Source organism: Thalassophryne amazonica, chromosome 9 (genome assembly GCF_902500255.1).
Source record: "Thalassophryne amazonica chromosome 9, fThaAma1.1, whole genome shotgun sequence".
In the NCBI taxonomy this organism is placed as follows: Eukaryota; Metazoa; Chordata; class Actinopteri; order Batrachoidiformes; family Batrachoididae; genus Thalassophryne; species Thalassophryne amazonica.
Window position 1 is genome coordinate 86,370,068 of NC_047111.1, and position 20,171 is coordinate 86,390,238.

Genomic DNA, 20,171 nt, shown 5'->3' on the forward strand with positions numbered 1-20,171 from the left:
TTTGCAGCCATCAACTTCAGCAGGTGATCTTGAGATATTGTGCTAACAAGTGAAAATGGACGGATGGAGGGACAGACATGATCACTATACCTCCCCATATTTCATACCGTGGGGATGCCCAGAAAAGCCCCCCCCCCCCAAAAAAAAACACTATTTGGGCACGGGGCCGAGAAGTCCTACATAAGGTGGAAAGGTTGAGAAATAAATAGGTGACTATGGCTGTACTGCAGTGAAAATTCTGTTGGAAAGTCTTGGCTGATTACTCTGCAGCACCTTGGCAGATGTATGTACTCTATTGAGTTCCTCTCTACAACAAGCATTTTGGTTTGTTTTTGGATGACAGTGTTATTTTTCTATCCTTGAACTTGGGATGTTTTGCAAGTAAAGACTAACATATCTAACGTGGTCTAAATTCTTCTTGACTGACATAATTACAGTGTGTGCATGTGTGTTTGTGTAATTAACGCTGTGGTGGTGAGGTCATTACCTTTGAGCAGAGGGCAGCATTTCCACACAGTGATGGGACCAGCTGCTCCATACTGACCTAAACTCAGCTCCATAAGGAAAAGTGGGACCCCCGTACAAAAGAGCATAATAAAGTACGGGATGAGAAACACACCTGGAAAAACAAAAAGAAAGTAATTTGGAGGAATGTCAGAGGTGAGGGTGAAATGCACATCAACAACATTCTTGACTTGTTCTAAAGGCCTTCATGGGGGTGTCACCTTCACAGTTATACCATGAGCACAAGCTTCAACACGTTTAATTTTCAGGAGACGATGCTACTTTGTAAAGTGGGTTAAACCACATTCTATGTGTGCAATACAGAAAAACACTGTCTTCTTAAAGGATTAGTAAATATTTCCTAACATGCATAACTCTCAACTGGGTTAGCAAATAAAACTAGCAGGCTTGCCAGGAACATGTACAACCATGAGCAGGCCAAAGTGAGCCACTTCCTCAAATGGGTTTAAAACAATTTTAATCCACCTACACCTCAGATGAGCACATTGGTAAGGCTTTGGATGAATGTGATACTAGGTTCCTTACCTCCTCCATTACGATAACAGAGGTAAGGAAACCGCCACACGTTTCCAAGTCCTACGCAGTATCCAATGCAGGAAAGCAAGAACTCGTGTTTGCCACCCCACTGCTCCCTCACACAAACTGGGTTTGGAGTGGGTACAGGACTGGAGTGTTGGGATTCAACCTGTGGCGATGGAGTAGCTGTTGGACTGCAACCATTGTGAGCAACAATATGGCCGTTCAAATGGTTTGAATTCTGCAAGAAACAACAACAACAATAACAACAAAAAACAAACAAACAAAAACCAACAAAAAAATTAATAAATAAAAAAGTTTTGTTATTACGACAGAGAAATCAAAGCATGACAATAGATATGTGACAATGCTGGCATTAACAAAAACCTGAAACTGACTATTTAAATTCTAAGCATTTCATGACACGATATAGATATATATATATATATATATATATATATATATATATATAAATAAACTTGGCTGGCCCAATGGGGCATTTGGTCTCATAAGCAAGAAGTCTTGTGCTCAAATCCTAAGACAACAGTGTTACTCCTTATGCCAACCATACCCAGGGTTGACACCAACAGCAGTTGGTGCTAACTGTTAGTATTCACCATTGTTAACATCATACATGCCAATGCTAACTTCCGTTAGCACCATAGAGATGAATAACAGATAAAAAAGATCCACATAATAAATAGCAATTCATAGACAGGATCCCCCTCCCCAAACATTTCTGCCACTTTTGTTGTGTAAATAAGAAGTATGTATCTTTGTTTACATTGTGGGGTCATTCAATCCCTCTCCCAAGATGGCACCCTGAGGTACTCCTTACTGACTGCTTCAGTGAAAGACGATGTCCCCCCTAGTGTTTATTTATCTGGACAGATAACACTTCCTTTAAGACAATCAAACGATAGCTGAACATGACTCGGTTTCACCCTTAAATGCTACAAACGTAATCAATTATGTTTCTTTTTTACTTGCAGAGACCCTGAAGTTTATGTTGATGCCAAACAACACTCAGGAAAATGCCAAGATTAGCCATACTACAGCAAACAAAAATTATTGAGTTTTGGCACCAGACCAAGAGTGTCAAACAGGTGCAGCGACTTTATACTAGACTGACAAAATGCAGGGCCAATACTGACATTGGTATGAAAAACTTCAACCTTTCAGCTATCTATCCAGCCATAAATTTATTTCCTTAGACATATGCTTTGACCATTTTCTTTGCTGATAAAATGTTGCATATTTTTTCACGTGATAAATCTGTTTCCGGGTCCAAAGACCTCCAAGTTTACAATTAAAGTTACGTCTGTTTGACCCTTTTAAGGATTTACAGTTTAAGTTTAGTTTGTGTTTACATTGTGCGCAAACCACCGTCCCTCCCTTCTCCGCCTCCACCTCCGTTAAACGCATTCGTCTGGCTCTATGGTCGGAACACTTAATAAAAAATTTTTTCTTTTACTTTACATATTTTATTATGCACAGGTAAAATATACATGTCTGTTTGTTAATAAAAAAACTTATTTATTACAATAAACAGGACGTTAAAGTGCAAACTTCACTTTCTCTCCAAACGACATGAACAGGAAGCGATCGCAGCTCGCAGCAACTCCCATTGAAAATAACGGTGAAACAACCTGAGCGTCTGACATTTTTACAAAACAAACGCAGTAACAACGTCTAAAAACCCAGTTAATATATCCAGGAGAGTTTTAGGCACAATATACAAAAAGTTTTATGTTGCGATGTTAATGCTGTTGTCTGTGTGCAGCGGTGTATGTGCAGCCTGATCAGATCAGATCAGTGCAGTTCTCAATGTTAATCACAGCGCGCCTTTTTTGTTTGGAGCCAGACTTTGAAAATCACATGATGCGTTACGTCACACTTAACAACCGGATAAATGTTATATTTACGCAATAATTCCACCTAAATCAAATCAGCTCAGCATGCATGCATGTATGTATGTATGTATACTGTCAAGTGTCAAGTTGGAACCAGAACTCAATAACAATTTAATATTACTCTATGACCCTTGGCAGTACTGTATGTGCTTGACTGAATATTCTTCTCGTTCATGTGTAAGTTATTTATTATTTGAAAACAAATAATAAACAAAAATAACCAATGACACCTTAACAAAATGTTATCATTCGGGCATATAACCAATTAAATCTACCAGACACAGGTCAGGTTTGGGAGTTTTTACTGTTTATTTCAAATAGAGCACACTTTATAGGCTTGCCATGTCTGTATGTTGCTTTTTTCATAAGGTGTGAAAACCATTTGTTCTTCTTCCGTTCTGCAATGATCTATCTCTTAACAGAAAGGGAACTATTTTATCATGTCAAATCACAAAGGAGGAAGCCTAATTAAAATGACAAAACTTCTGCTTTATATCACATCTAACATCACTGTGAACTTCTTTAACAGTTCCAGTGTTCCTCATCCACTGCATGCAAACAACATTGAGGGGGGAGGTCTTTATCAGAATGTTTTCTTTTCCCCCCTTATATTATAGGCCTTAGCCATACCGACTATTTTTCTGGCACTTTTGGTTGGGCGTGTACAGCGGGTCCAATGTGTGACCAGATTTCTTCCACACAGTGGTGCTTCTTCGGGTACTTCTGGTTGCCAGACATGATACACATTGCTAGTGTTTCAGTATTCAAAGATGGATCTGCCAGTATCTGTGCCAGAACTGAGACACAGAGATCAACAGCTACCTGCACCAAGAGGTATAGCGCATTGAAAACCACAAATGGTATCAATGTTCCATGCAGCCTGTGAATTTAAAATATTCTGGACCTGAGCCTGGATGATATCCAAAATCTTTTACTGTGCAAAGCTCCCAGAAGTGCAGAAAGCCATGGTCTGATTGTTCATCTTTCCAAACATTTTATAAATTCCATAAAAATTAAATCCTAACGCTAATCCTAAACCCAACTCTAAACCATTTAAGATAAAGATAATTTGCAAGGTTGCTAAGCAGCTGACGTATCAGGTTTGCTGCCGCATTCTGACACCAGAAGTGGAGGTCAGAATCAGAAGTGCAAGAAAATCCAACTTTCTCCCACTTCGTATACTGTGCAGCACACAGACATATAGCTGAATGGAGCATTCATACGTTAAGACATGGAGATGTTTGGTACAGTTTGTGAACTGGAAATTTTATTTTTCTCCAAGTCTGACTGCCAGTTCTGGAAGTGCTTCCAGATTCATAACACTTTAAGCTGTCTCAGCTACCTAGCAACTTTCTGAGTTAGGGTGTAATTTTTGGAACATATGGAATTTGAACAATACTTTCAGTTCTGGACCATTCGCCCTACTGACATCTCAAAGCCCGCAAAACTTCGAAGAGGTCGCCGGGCTGTGAGATCTCAGTAACATTGAGAACTGCATTGAGATGCTCTGATCACGCTGCACTTTAACCGCTGCACACGGACAACACCATTAACATCGCAATATAAAACTATTTTTATATTGTGCCTAAAACTCTCATGAATATATTCTCTGGGTTTATACAACCCCTGGCAAAAATTATGGAATCACCGGCCTCGGAGGATGTTCATTCAGTTGTTTAATTTTGTAGAAAAAAAGCAGATCACAGACATGACACAAAACTAAAGTCATTTCAAATGGCAACTTTCTGGCTTTAAGAAACACTATAAGAAATCAGGAAAAATAATTGTGGCAGTCAGTAACGGTTACTTTTTTAGACAAAGCAGAGGGAAAAAAATATGGACTCACTCAATTCCGTGGAAAAAATTATGGAATCATGAAAAACAAAAGAACGCTCCAACACATCACTAGTATTTTGTTGCACCACCTCTGGCTTTTATAACAGCTTGCAGTCTCTGAGGCATGGACTTAATGAGTGACAAACAGTACTCTTCATCAATCTGGCTCCAACTTTCTCTGATTGCTGTTGCCAGATCAGCTTTGCAGGTTGGAGCCTTGTCATGGACTATTTTCTTCAACTTCCACCAAAGATTTTCAATTGGATTAAGATCTGGACTATTTGCAGGCCATGACATTGACCCTATGTGTCTTTTTGCAAGGAATGTTTTCACAGTTTTTGCTGTATGGCAAGATGGCAAACATCCTTTCAATTGATGGGATAAGAAAAGTGTCCAAAATATCAACGTAAACTTGTGCATTTATTGTTGATGTAATGACAGCCATCTCCCCAGTGCCTTTAACTGACATGCAGCCCCATATCATCAATGACTGTGGAAATTTACATGTTCTCTTCAGGCAGTCATCTTTATAAATCTCATTGGAACGGCACCAAACAAAAGTTCCAGCATCATCACCTTGTCCAATGCAGATTCGAGATTCATCACTGAATATGACTTTCATCCAGTCATCCACAGTCCACGATTGCTTTTCCTTAGCCCATTGTAACCTTGTTTTTTTCTGTTTAGGTGTTAATGATGGCTTTCGTTTAGCTTTTCTGTATGTAAATCCCATTTCCTTTAGGCGGTATCTTACAGTTCGGTCACAGATGTTGACTCCAGTTTCCTCCCATTCGTTCCTCATTTGTTTTGTTGTGCATTTTCGATTTTTGAGACATATTGCTTTAAGTTTTCTGTCTTGACGCTTTGATGTCTTCCTTGGTCTACCAGTATGTTTGCCTTTAACAACCTTCCCATGTTGTTTGTATTTGGTTCAGAGTTTATACACAGCTGACTGTGAACAACCAACATCTTTTGCAACATTGCGTGATGATTTACCCTCTTAAGAGTTTGATAATCCTCTCATTTGTTTCAATTGACATCTCTCGTGTTGGAGCCATGATTCATGTCAGTCCACTTGGTGCAACAGCTCTCCAAGGTGTGGTCACTCCTTTTTAGATGCAGACTAACGAGCAGATCTTATTTGATGCAGTTGTTAGTTTTGGGGATGAAAATTTACAGGGTGATTCCATAATTAATTCCTCAGAATTGAGTGAGTCCATATTTTTTTCCCTCTGCTTGGTCTAAAAAAGTAACTGTTACTGACTGCCACAATTTTTTTTTCCTGATTTCTTATAGTGTTTCTTAAAGCCAGAAAGTTGCCATTTGAAATGACTTTAGTTTTGTGTCATGTCTGTGATCTCCTTTTTTTCTACAAAATTAAACAACTGCATGAACATCCTCCAAGGCCGGTGATTCCATAATTTTTGCCAGGGGTTGTAGACGGCAGGGGTGGTGGCCAAGTGGTTAATGTGCTTGGTTTCAGTTCAGAAGGTTCCGGGTTCAAATCCCACCCCTGCCAAATTTCTCCATGTAATGTGGAGTTGCGTCAGGAAGGGCATCCAGTGTAAAACCTGTGCCAATTCAACATGCAGATCCACCTTGGATTTGCTGTGGCGACCCCGAGTGCAAGAACAAGGGAGCAGCCGAAAGGACTTACTTTGTTACTGCGTTTGTTTTATGTAAACATGCGAGAATCACAGGCTGTCTCTCCGTTATTTTCAGTGGGAGTTGCTGTGAGCTACGCTCGCTTCCTGATCATGTCGTTCTGGGGGAAAGTGAAGTTTGCTCTTTTAACGTCTTGATTATTGTTCTTTACAACACTTTGTGTCCTCTTTGTTCCAGACTAACATATATAATAGGTCTGACATTCGGTTTGCGCTTATTAAATTCCATGCAGATTAAACGTAGCAGACACGGATTATTTGTCCTAATTGTTTTAGTAATTTTTCAGGGTATCATGCATGCAGTCTCTTATTAATGTGACGAAAAGCATAAAAAAAAATTACATTTTTGTAGCATAATATTCATTTACAACTGTCATCGTGTGGATTCTCTGTTTGACTGCAGCGACTCTCTGGTGCGCAAGGAATTATGGGATACGTCAATAGGGCGAATGGCTTTGCACAGTTTGGGAGTAGCACCATTCTGATATGGTCCACATCCCACTCTGGATAAGTTCAGATTTGGAAAATGTGCAAAACATAGACATATGATGTAAGTGCTAACCGGTCCTCAACCACCACCTAACCTACACATTTCCTATAGTTCATTCAGGTGTGCTCAGCCAATCACGTACTAATAAGAGACACGTGAATGAGCCAATCAGCTCGTGACAGAGCAGAGAGAGATGGACAATGTATGGGTTTCATGGACCCTGAGGACAAGAACCACTGATACTGTGACTGCTGTATTTCAGCTGAGGTACGTACCCGCTGAGTACTCCTGTGGTCACAGACATCTACTCAAGGGAATAATCAAGTTATTAATTACTGGGTTGACAGAAATGTGAATTAACTATTTTGATCATTCATTCATTCATTCAAAAAAAAAAAAAAAAGAGTCAGTATTTAGGAAATAAAAACATTTGGCTATATTTTTCTCGAGCTGGTCAGCATCAGATACCAAAGCAGTTTCTTTTCAGTTTGCTGATGTTGTGTGGTCTATAACACTTTACGAACACAGTGTGTCTCTGAGAACGATGTGGACAAACCGGTTTGACAACTTCATCAACAGAACAAATTCAGTTTTTACTACCACGACGGAAACACTCAGGAGAGCCGGTAAAGTCGAGTTCAATCTGAATATTGGCTCGATGTTGTTTTGTTATTTTTGTTTTGTTTTGTTTTTTTAGGGGTGGATAACCGCCCTACCTGAGGGCCTGTGGGGGCGCTGTTCTCTGCGGGGCTCCCCGGTGCTCTTTTACCGCTCGGTTCCTTCATTTCCTCTCCTCGGTGCCTCACTGCTCTTTTTGTCCGTCGGTGTCCGTCATGTTTACACGGAACCGTCCTCCGGGACGTCCGTCATGTCGGTGTGCTCTCGGTAACAGCGTCCGTCCAGATGTCAGTTCGGCGGTGACGATGAGGAAACAACTCAGAGGGCGCAGGTGCAGCGAGGACAAGGACACTTCCTGCTCCTTCTCGTCGGCCTCCTCCTTTCTGTTATCCTGCGCTGTTCTGTTCCCAGGGACGGGCCCATGCTTTCTGTGACGAATGAGGGCGGAACCCCCCTCTTGTTTCAGCTGGCCCACACAGATTCATAAATACTGGTGCAGTGCCGGTAGGAAGTTTGTATTCCTATAGAGGGTTTTCAATCACGTGACCGATTTGCTGCAGGACAGGTGCTGTCTCCATTCTGGATTACAAGGAGGCTGGCACGTGATAGAAAAATGGAGAGAATGCACGGTTATTACGATGCTTTAAATCCTCGAAGTAAAGCTATTTATCGTGATAGATGTGTAGCAGTTGGTTCCCGTATCTTATACCCGATAGTGAACTTAGTGGTGATGTAACGAACTGGCCGACAGTGTCAATGCGATATTGTGAACTAGGAAGCTGCCGACCAGGTCAGCCTCGCCGGCCTCCTGCAGAGCATCACAGCGGAGCTCTGAAAGTGGAGGTCGTCTTGAAGTCCTGAACAATTTCTCTCACCAGGCGCTAGAAGGGCAGCTTGTGGATCAGCAGCTCGGTGCTCGAGGACCACAGTGTAAATAATCATCCATATTGGAAGCGTTCTTGTGTTGTCCTCGGCGGTATTTTTATGTATTCTTATATAATTTTATTGCAGAATAAAATAAAATTCTGGGAGCAGTGGATTTCTGGTAGCGGCGGATCTCTCTCAGTGCCACGGTGCCGTGAAGCTTCTTCACACCGGCGTTGAAGCTTCTTCAATTGTTCGCCAAATGCATGTAGCGTATCACAGCGGCCACCGTGTCGTAATCCAGAATGGCCACGGGACACAAAATGACGTGACCGATAAGTCACATGAAAACCCTCTATAGAAAAGTCAAAGTGGGAGTTAAAAAATTAAATAAATAAAAAACACCAAATCAATACCACATAACTATAATACAATAGCATGTTTTTTGGGGCGACTGGGCATGGACGGAGGGACTCAGAAAATGCATACCACATGACAACAGCATGTTATTTGCATTATTATCACTTTTTACTGAGATACACAACACGTAACGTGTACCTAAAAAGTTGGCTCACTTTAACTTTTGTTGTGTTGGCTGGCGCGTGCTGCTCTCCAAATTCAGCAGTGCGTCCTCATCAAGCTGGCTGCTTAATTGGTTGCTGTTCATTGTCATACTATCCATGAGAAAATCATTCGGACTATCCATATTGGGACCAACACACACTTCTCGCCTTTTTATCTTTTCCTCTGTGGACAATTCTTGGGCTACGCGCGCTATGACTTCATTTGTTTACGCACAGCGGGTGGGTATAGCTAGGTAGCGTCGACGTAAATCTACAATACCGGCCTTGCAATGCCTCGGTAAAGTGATAATAATGCACAATACCACCACCAGACCATTGAATTCTAAAAGTGTTGTGAACTGTCATCACCAGAATGCAACACTTTCAAATGCCACCAGTTGTAATATAAATAATAACAATAAAAATCATAACCTGTACAGTATTTAACATAGTGCTTTAATTTTCCCTCAAAATATTTTATTTTACAAATTATATCATCATTTTTGAATGGTTTCTCTATCAGAGTAAAAACTGAAGGAAATCAATTGTAAGGTCTGAAAGAGGTTTCTGTAGGAAGTATTTTAGCCATATTCACAGAGCTTCTCTTTTTCCACATTATAGCCTTATTCCAAAATGGAGTAAATTCATTTTTTCCCCTCAAAATTTGACTCACAATGCCCTATAATGACATGAAAATAATTTGGTTTTTTTTGTTTGTTTGTTTTGTTATTTTCTTTGCAAATTTATTAAAAATAAAAATAACTCACGTGTACATAGGTATTCACAAACTTTGCTCAATACTTTGTTGATACAGCTTTGGCAACAATTATATCCTCAAGTCTTCTTGAATATGATGCCACAAGCTTGGTGCACCTATCTTTGTTTAGTTTTTCCCACTGCTCTTTGCAGCACCATACTCCATCAGGCTGGATGAAGAGTGTTGGTGCACAGCCATTTTCAGATCTCTACAGAGATCTTCAATCAGATTCAGGTCTGGGCTCTGGCTGGACCACTCAAAGACATTCACAGAGTTGTCCTGAAGCCACTCCTTTGATATCTTGGCTGTGTGCTTTGGGTCATTGTTCTGCTGAAATATGAAGCATTGCTCCAGTCTGAGGTCAAGAGCACTCTGGAGCAGGTTTTCATCCAGGATGTCTCCGTACATTGCTCCATTAATCTTTGCCTCAATCCTGACTAGTCTCCCAGTTCCTGCTGCTGAAAAACATCCCCACAGCATGATGCTGCCACCACCACGGTATTGGCTAGGTGATGAATGGTGCCTGGTTTCTTCCAAACATGACACCTGGCATTCACACCAAAGAGTTCAATCTTTGCACTGTCATGTGTAGGGTAGTGGTGGTGGCCAAGTGGTTAGTGCACTTGGTTTCAGTGTGAAAGGTTCCTGGTTCCAACCCCACCCATGCCACATTTCTCTATGTAATGTGGAGTTGCATCAAGAAGGGTATCCAGCGTAAAACCTGTGCCAGTTCAACATTTAGATCCATCTTGGGTATGCTGTGGTGACCCCGAGTGCAAAACATGGGAGCAGCTGAAGGGACTTACTTATATGGTTACAGGTCTAAACACACACACACACACATACATACATATATATATATATATAGATCTTTCAATATTATTGTTAGAGCAGAATTATGTTTTGCAACATTTATACATTCATTCTAATTATATTCTTTTACAACATGAATTGTATGGACATTAATAACATGCAACACAAAAAGTATTTAATGCCAGTTTTTTTTTGTGCCCCCCCATGCTCTGGGCCCTAGGTATATATAGTACCCTTTACCCCTTATACATAGTACCCTTTACCCCCCCAGTCCGACACCCCTGTATATATGTGTGTGTGTGTGTGTGTGTATACGTGTAACCATATCATAAACTTTAAAGGTGTATTTCCTTTGGGTTATCTAAGATTTAAGTCATAAAAACAATTTTCTTTGGCACCAGTATAATTTTATTTTCTTTAACATTTAAATAACTGATTCATAATGTTATTCTATCTATCTATCTATCTATCTATCTATCTATCTATCTATCATGGAGGACCAGCAAAATAAGTAAATCATTGCATGGTGTAATACACTATGTTTTCAGTGTGCATATGACAATAAAGACTATTGATCACTTGATGGTTGATTTACTACAGGTGATCGTCAACTTGTCCTTTTAGCCTAAAGTGGGTACTGATGTCTGAGTAATGGTTGAATGTTGGACTGGCGAGTTTCTAACAGAGTTTCATTTGAGCCTATAGAAACACGTTTTCAAAAACAAATAATATGACATTAAAGACAAGATGGCCGTGAATAAAAAAACAGTGAGTGAAGTTATTTTAAAGTGTTTTTGTTGTTGATATTGTTAAAAGTACATGCTCTAAAGATGAAAGCTATACACAGTTGCTTTGTTTGTACTTCATAGTGAGCAATAAAAATATTACAGTGTTTGTTGTCAGCTTTGATTAATTTTGACACTTAACCCTTTAATGTTTACTTTTGGTAGAGAATACTTATTTCTCCTACATTCTGCTGAAAAATGTGAGGACATTAAAGGGTTAAAGTGAGACTGTATCTGATTTAGAACTGGGGCTGTTATCATTGTTTTCGCCACACATTCAAGATCAGTTAAATGTTGATAATGTGGATTCATGAAAACGTTTTTTTTTTTTTTTTCTTTTTTGTCATAAATGATTTAATGGTTGAATCAACACACCACTAGAACTTAATGTGAGTTTACTGTTAGTGGCTGGCAATTTGCCACTATGTGCAGCTGACTTACCTGATTTGACAAGACAGAGAAATTTAATCAGACAACAATAACATCAGCAACAACTAAAGTGGTCCAAATTGTAACGTGTGTAAGAACTGGATCTGAAAAATTTTAAATGACAGTATTACCAAGGGCTGCTGTGAGTTCTATCTGCAAGACAACAAAATCAACAAACATTTGTCATAGCAGTTCCCATGATTGGATGATAAATATACATTAATTGTCATTATTATTCTTGCTAATGTGATGTTTGATTGACTCCAGTCCTTTTTAGTTCTTAGTAGTGACCGACTCTTTAATCCATGTAAGCTGATGATGCTTCTGTAAATCCATCCAATCTGTTGAGTTTCTATACTTAACAACTTCACCCAACAGATCTGGGTCAATATATGCATGTGTGAAGTTGCAAATGATGGCGGACTGGACGAGAGCAAAGTTTAAGGATTTTGTTGAGATCGTGGACTTCCGAGATCACATGAGGAAGGACTGGAGCAGGTATATCTGTGGCTGGCCGCAGGTGGAGTTTGATCGAGGTGTGAAACATGATTTTCTTTGCAATGAGCTCAAAAGCAGTGTTGCTGGGCTGGAGGTCAAATCAGACTCTTACTGCAACATCTGCACAACCATCTTTGATCCAGCAAGAGCTAATAGATGGAAGAACTCGCATGATGCCACCATGAGACTTGACCATTTAAGGTTTGAGTCCGATTCGGCCTTTCAAAAAGAATTTTGGGTCATTGAGTCGCAAGAAGAAGAAGAAGACTCTGCTCTGGACTTGGTGGACCTCCTCGATTTAGGGGATGATGGTCAGGATGAAGAGACCTGGTAGGTTCTATTCAGACATTAAATACATATTGACATTTTTAGCAGTTTCATGTCTTAGCTATAGGTAAGGTAGTTGAATGTGGACAGTGAGGTTGCTCCTGAACAGCCGAAAAACTCATCAGTCACCTGTGGGAATGAAGTAAATATCCATGCTTATTCCTCACAGGCTTTATGAGTCTTCAAAGCGGCATATGTTCCAGGAGAACCCTGAGTCAGCAATCAGGTGGTGTAGACGCACCCTAGAAAACCGCAGTCCTGAGATGGAGGCGGCATGTCATGCATTAATACATGTGTTGGATCAAAGTAAGAAAACAAATTAATTTTTTGTTGGCTTTTAGGTTTAGACATGAGCAGCTTTCGTCAGTAGTTTACTACTTTCTTGATGGATCTTCTTCCATCTTTTCTTCATATATTCATGTTAGAATTGAGCACTTATTGTGGCAGCTGCTTCTACAAATGTGGTGCGGTTTTACCTCAAACTGGACATGCTGTTGTGGGACGTATGAACAGAACCTCCTACAACACTTCTGACAGTTCAGGTAACACAGCATTTTTGTCTTATAATCAGTAGTGGACTCAGTTCAACAGCTAATTCATTCATTTTCTATACTCGTTTACTCTGATCACAGGGGTGTTAATTTCACCCAGTTTTTATTGTAACACTGTCCCTTACAAAGTCAAATTATTTCACACATTAAATTTATTCAAAGTGTAAAAACAGGCCTGTATTCTGAAGAACTTCTCTCTCTCAGGAGATCCGTCCATTCAGAACCCTGAGCAATGGACTAAAACAGTTTTTATAAAACACATGGATGTGACAAAGGCAGACCTTATTTTGCAAAATCCTTCCCTTATTGGTCCCTGTGGGCATTCAAGGGAGGTCCAGCCCCCTGCCCATAACCCGTACAATAATGGGACATATTATGATTTATATGTTAACTCGAATTAATATTTTAACTTGAATCTCTTTGTTCTAAGTGGCAAAACCAGTTCAACATGTACATTTAGACAAATAACAAAGTATATCAATCTAAGAATATAACTGTTTAAGTAAAGTCATTACTTAATACCAAAACAAATAGCAAAGAAAACAAAATAACAAAGTAATAGATAAACACACAAATACGAGGTCTGTCCATAAAGTATAGGTCCTTTTTATTTTTTACAAAAACTATATGGATTTCATTCATATGTTTTTACGTCAGACATGCTTGAACCCTCGTGCGCATGCGTGAGTTTTTCCACGCCTGTCGGTGACGTCATTCGCCTGTGAGCACTCCTTGTGGGAGGAGTCGTCCAGCCCCTCGTCGGAATTCCTTTGTCTGAGAAGTTGCTGAGAGACTGGCGCTTTGTTTGATCAAAATTTTTTCTAAACCTGTGAGACACATCGAAGTGGACATGGTTCGAAAAATTAAGCTGGTTTTCGGTAAAAATTTTAACAGCTGATGAGAGATTTTGAGGTGATACTGTTGCTTTAAGGACTTCCCACGGTGCGAGACGTCGCGCAATGCTCTCAGGCGCCGTCGTCAGCCTGTTTCAAGCTTAAAACCTCCACATTTCAGGCTCTATTGATCCAGGACGTCGTGAGAGAACAGAGAAGTTTCAGAAGAAGTCAGTTTCAGCATTTTATCCGGATATTCCACTGTTAAAGGAGATTTTTTTAATGAAAGACGTGCGGACGGGTCCGTGCTCGGGACGCAGCCGACGCGGTGCGGCGGCACAGGAAAAACACCTCCGTGTTGATAACCATTTGTAAAATCCATGCGGCTTTTGATGGCTTTCAGTAGAGTGAGTATATGAGAAATTGCTTAACAGCTGGACATGTTCCAACTTGTCCTTAAGGCTTCCAACAGAGGTGTTTTTCCGGTGGCGGAGCGTCGCGGCGGCTGCGAGCCGGCGCTGCAATCCGCCCGGAATTCCGACGAGGGGCTGGACGACTCCTCCCACAAGGAGTGCTCACGGGCGAATGACGTCACCGACAGGCGTGGAAAAACTCACGCATGCGCACGAGGGTTCAAGCATGTCTGACGTAAAAACATATGAATGAAATCCATATAGTTTTTGAAAAAAATAAAAAGGACCTATACTTTATGGACAGCCCTCGTATATCTAACAGGGGGTTACACCCTGGACAGGATACCAGTCTATTGCAGACACTCACACATACCTATGCTCAATTTAGAGTCACCATTCCACCTAACATGAATGTCTTTGGAAGTCAGAGGATGTTGAGCACCCAGAGGGAACCCAGGCGAACACGGGGAGAACATGCAGACTACATACAGAAAGGACCAGGCGGGAAGCGATCCCGGGCAACAGTGTTAACCACTCTCACAAGTTTTTTTTTGTGTGTGTGTGTGTGTGTGTGTGTGTGTGTGTGTGTGTGTGTGTGTGTGTGTGTGTGTGTGTGTGTGTGTGTGTGTGTGTGTGTGTGTGTGTGTGCTCCTGTCATGAAATGAGCCAAATTTGACAGTTTTCCCAATTCCCCTAACCATAACTCCCCGAGACCCCCCTCCCCCACAGCACTTTTAATTTCATGCACCCCTCACAGAATGTATTAGAATAAATTCATGCTTCCCTTACGAAAATTTTGCACTTTTCGTGACATTATCACGAACCAAAAGTTAAAGTATATGTCATGATGCTGAATCACGACATGCCGTGAGATATGGTAGACTTAAGTTGGTTCCACTCCTCTAGCCAATGCAAAGGAGTCGGTATCGGGTAATTTGGTCATGTGACTTTTATTCAGGATTCTGACATTTTGCTGATTGGCTGAGACACGCTGCTCTCCGATTGGCTGCAGCCTTGTTTACAAAGTTTCAAACCTACAAATGTTTTCGGTTGCCGTGCGAATTCCAGACACACAAAGCAAATACATGGTTTCCATTTTGGTTTTACAGGGGTGAGATAAACTCCCACCCCTGACATTTGCGACATTTTGCAAGTCTTTCGGTTTGTTTTTCACATTTTCAGCGGTTACGGCACAGCCAATCACAGAGCGTGGTATGATAGCCAATAGCGGCCAACGTATCGGATCAATCACAGCCATGTTTTCAAAAACACGTTACCAGTCTCTTTGTATAAGAGACTGTGGTACCAGTGCTATGGTAGATTAAACCACCGCCCTTCAACAGCTAATTGGTGAAGCTAATTTTTGAGTTTGTGGATTATCTTTTCAGCTAACCTTGAACATTTTTTGCTTACTAATTACCTTAAACTAAATTTAGTTCCATTAAATTTAAGTCAGCTATAAAAAAAAAAAAGTTTAACAGACGGAAACATTTGTAAACCCCAAAGTCGTACATATTTGTTCCTGTTGGAGTTTATACAGTAATTCAATAAATCAGATCACGCAACGGTGACAAGCATTGAGGAGATGGTGGAGCAGGAGGTTAAGACAGAATAAATGCATTTTTTAGATTATTATAATTACTTTCCATGTATTTCTTAATATTTCCTATATGTTTCATACTTTCTATACTGTAAAGAAGCTGTATATTTAATTTAATTTAATCATTTCACCCTGTGATAGACTGGTGTTCTGTTCAGTGTGTACCCCGACTCACCCTTATGGGTTAGGCTCTAGCCCCGATGTGATCCTTAAGGAGTAAGTGGGTATAGAAAATTGATGGATGGATTTAATTATTTATGTGCATCTTTATCATCATCATCTGATGTTGGTATGCTAAACCCTTTTGGGATCCTCCATGTTTATGCTACAGCATATTAAAATTAAATTTTTTTTAAAACAAACCCAAACTAAATTCATATAACAGCAGCTAGTGTTTAGCAGTTAGCGGTAGCTTTAGCTAAATCTTTGAATGGTTTATCTGTTTAGCATTACCACAGCCAAGCTTTCAGTTGGCAGTAGAGTTGCCACTTTTCAGAAATGAAAATAAAGGATGCCCACCACGGTTTCTCGGGGCCACTACCACCACCCAAGGAGTGGTATATTTAATTTTGAAAAAAAGCATTTAGTCATACTTAAAGCTTGCAGTGCTTTATTAACACCATTAACAATATTAAGGAAAACAGACCAATAATTTTAATCTTTAAAGTGAGGACATTTTTACTTGAAGAGGAACTAAAAATACTTGTTTGCCTCGTACCCAGTGGCACTAACACAGTGAAGCCATGGGTTCGATTTGTTCCACTCACGTCTGTACATTTGCAAATGTTTTTGCTTCTTTGGATGTGGTGGCGTTTTGGGTGTAAACATGCCAGGCAACCAGGCAACCCGTGACAGGACCAGAAAGGTGGCAGACGGATATGCAGAAATGAAATTCTGAGGTCTATCCTCTGTACCTCTAGCGAGGACCCAACATGAGGTACAGAGATGCCATTGGCAGCCCTTAATATTTCCTGTGTTTTATTTTGTTCATTAGTTTTGGTGAGTGTGTGAGGGACATCTATGAAAATACGGAACAATTTACATCCCGCATTGATTCAATAAGGGACGCAACAATTAATTGTCAAATAAAGGACAATTCTGTATTTTAAGGGACGGGTGGCAACCCTAATTGGCAGTTTTGTGGTTATTGAAGCTAACTTTTAGGTTAGCTTTGCTGACCACTGCATATGACTGTTCGGCTTCCTTAACCCTGAAACACAAAGCAAGGATCAACATTAACAACTATCCCATTTATAAAGGCAAAATTTAATCATTTGCACAGATCACAGTGAGTTCAACGTCTTCTGTGAACCCATAACCACCAGCTGCAGACTGCAAGACTTTACAGATGTCCACAATCTGGCCCAAATGCAAGAAGCAAGTAGGTACAGTAGAGTCTTTATGATGTGGAGTTCTTCTGGTGATGGATTGAGATTGTGTTGGACCATTCTTTTAGGTTTACGACAGGATTATGTTTCCACGTCTGCCGCTGCTTCACCAAGGAATTCACCAACATGGCTTCCATGTTATTTTAACACCAACATTCAAAAAACTGATGCTGATGGCTTGACTGCAGGAAACAAACCGGCATCTTCTCCGTGTTGGCTGCCCTGTCAGTTGATCACGTCACCGAGATTGTCACGTCAGCAGAGCTGCCAAAGCCCCAAAGTGACCGGAATTCACCACCATCTCACCCAGTTTAAACTGCTGAAACTTGCTCAGAATAAAGGTACTCATAGTAGGCAGTGCCAGAACTCTGTTTCATTCATTACAGATAATAAAAAAGTCTAAAGGCCCCAGGAAAGTATTACTAGATTATTGTGAAATTATTAAAATTAAGTTAATATTTTCTCACCATACTTTATTATGCACATGCCAGTTGGTTGATGGAACTGAAGCATCATATGCTCAATGATTCATTTTAGGCAGCATAATAATTAAGTATTATGAGGTATTACATTTTGAAAAATGCAAAGAACCAGTTAATTCTAAATGTGAATCCTTTTTAAAGTATAGGTAGGTTATTCAAATTAATGATCAGTAGGCAATAGTACCCATGGGTTTGAAGATGCCAAAAACTATGATAGATGGGTATGGTAGTAACAACAAAGATGTGGTCACCTAGGTCAGAGACGAATTTTGTATGAAACAACATAATTAATTGCCTGATGAAAATTTGACCTGTGAGCCCAAAAACTGTGACCTTGACTCCAATGACTTTGACATTCAGTGGAATGATTGACCTTTGGCTGACATTGCCAGGACAATTCTGGAATTCACCTACATATATAAACCAAGTTTGATCCAAATTGTTTTGAAAATGAAATTATTTGACCCTAATTAATTTGACAGCTGCCAAAATTAATCCTTTAAAGGCAATTCCAGGGTTGACTTTTATCTACATACAAGTTGGTTTGAAATTGCCCGAAGGGTCTTGGAGGAGTAGCGGAACAAACAGACAGACAGAGACAACTATTGATCTAAGTGACTGTCATTTACCAAATTTGACCTTGCCTGAGCAATTCTAGAACCAACCAACATATGTGTGCCACGTTTGTTGGAAATCGAAGTGACCTTGACCTTTGCTAAAACAAACCCTGGCCTTCATCCACATACCACATTTGATGGAAATTGGGCAAAAGTGTTGGAAGAGTGTAGTGACACAGACCCACAACAGGGGGCGTTAATGAACGGACAATGGATAAGCCAAAAAGTAACAATTTAATGTTGTGAATTGCACAACGGAATACAGACAATAACAATAGAGGAGTACAGTCAATTATATACAAGGTGACGTGTGGGCAGGCTCGAGGATAGAAGACGTCTGTCCAGAGAATAGCCGGATCCCACACGGCTTCCACAGCCAGCGGATCTGAAGAACACCGGAGCTGCCAAGTCCCGAGTCCCAGGTGGCCACCGTCTCCAACTGTCAGACCAGGTACTGCTGGCAGGAACAGAAACAGTTAATGGTGGGTGTGTGAAGACACACCCAGTAATCTTTCCTTGATCAGTTCCTCCGGGAGGGAGAACCTCCACCTCCAGAAACAGATTCACCCGTGCAGCTCCTGTCAGTCACTTCCCTGGAAGGAGTGAGAGGCGAAGACGTCGCGCTCACACTATCCGCCAATCCAGCTTCAGACTGTAGCCACAGGAAAACGGCTGCACACAGAACAATGTTTAGTCACAGAAAATCACCGCAGAGAAGGTTACCTTGAGTGGTAGCTGATTTCTCGGCGAGGAGGTGGAGTTGCAGTCCGGCCTTTATGGTGATGAGTTGGATGAGTGACAGCTGGTGCTGATAAGTGACAGCTGTCACTCCCAGCGGCTCCGACGCCCTCTCGTGCTTGAAGCCAGCACTCCAAGCAGGGCGCCATCTGGTGATGGTGGGCCAGCAGTACCTCCTCTTCAGCGGCCCACACAACAAAAAGACTAGGGAGGAACAGGGGAACAAACGGGCTCAAATAATAGTATGATAATCTGCCAAACACATTTTTATGCATTTAAATGCTTTTAATAAAAACATCATCCAACAAGCATTGTCATTCACCACTAGTGATACCACCACCACTAATGAATGGATAATTATGCTATAATTTGTATGAGATGCTGCTCACAAGCAAATATAAGTACATCAAAGGTTTGGCATGTTTGACACAAAATATTGTGACAATGTTAATGTGTTTTAGGTTCTTCACCAGATAGCAGCAGGTCACCTCTGAGGACCAGCCTTCGCTCGCTCCAGGCGGTGCGGAACAGCCGGAGTTTAGACACCAATGACGACCACGCTGATGGTCAAATCATTTCCCCTCCATCAGGTTGGAATGACTTCATTTGCAATCCCCCACCACCCCCAATTGTCATACGACAGGCTCGCTAAACCAAATGTGGAACTTGTAACTTTAAAGCTACAGTGTGTAGCATTTAGTGTCATCTAGTGGTGAGAGTGCAGATTGCATCATGTTATCGTGATTTTGTTTCCTTTCACGTTTTCACTTCTTTGGTGATGAAGAGTTTTCATGCTCCCTTGTCTCCTCTTGTAATAAGCAACAAGTATGAACCTCCATTTCACAAAAATGCAGATTCTCAAAGTTGTTAGCCTGCACCAGCAATCAGTACACAGTGTATAGGTGAGCAATCACTGAGTTCTATTCATTTTACTTCAACATGGCAAGAAAA

At 40.7% G+C, this 20,171-nt stretch overlaps 2 protein-coding genes across 3 annotated transcripts in view; one reads left to right on the forward strand and one right to left on the reverse strand.

Moving 5' to 3' along the window:
- Positions 1–7,975, reverse strand: part of slc6a7 (solute carrier family 6 member 7) — a 40,096-nt gene extending 32,121 nt beyond the window's left edge. The window contains exons 1-3 of one of the 2 annotated variants that reach the window (XM_034178658.1): positions 7,661–7,975; positions 1,051–1,282; positions 488–619 (exon numbers count right to left, since the gene is read on the reverse strand). In XM_034178658.1, coding sequence (XP_034034549.1) covers positions 488–619; positions 1,051–1,282; positions 7,661–7,729 — 433 coding nt within the window. In that variant the 5' untranslated portion in view covers positions 7,730–7,975. The remainder of the gene's footprint in view (positions 1–487; positions 620–1,050; positions 1,283–7,660) is intronic. The other variant, XM_034178659.1, reaches the window with a different exon arrangement.
- A 4,141-nt stretch (positions 7,976–12,116) lies between these two features.
- LOC117517979 (SLAIN motif-containing protein-like) lies at positions 12,117–19,872 on the forward strand. Its single transcript, XM_034179097.1, has 7 exons — positions 12,117–12,601; positions 12,768–12,904; positions 13,024–13,140; positions 17,278–17,376; positions 17,452–17,593; positions 17,630–17,724; positions 19,682–19,872. The coding sequence occupies exons 1-7, from the start codon at positions 12,186–12,188 to the stop codon at positions 19,870–19,872; spliced, it is 1,197 nt and encodes a 398-aa protein (XP_034034988.1). The 5' UTR covers positions 12,117–12,185.
- Positions 19,873–20,171: the final 299 nt, after the last annotated feature.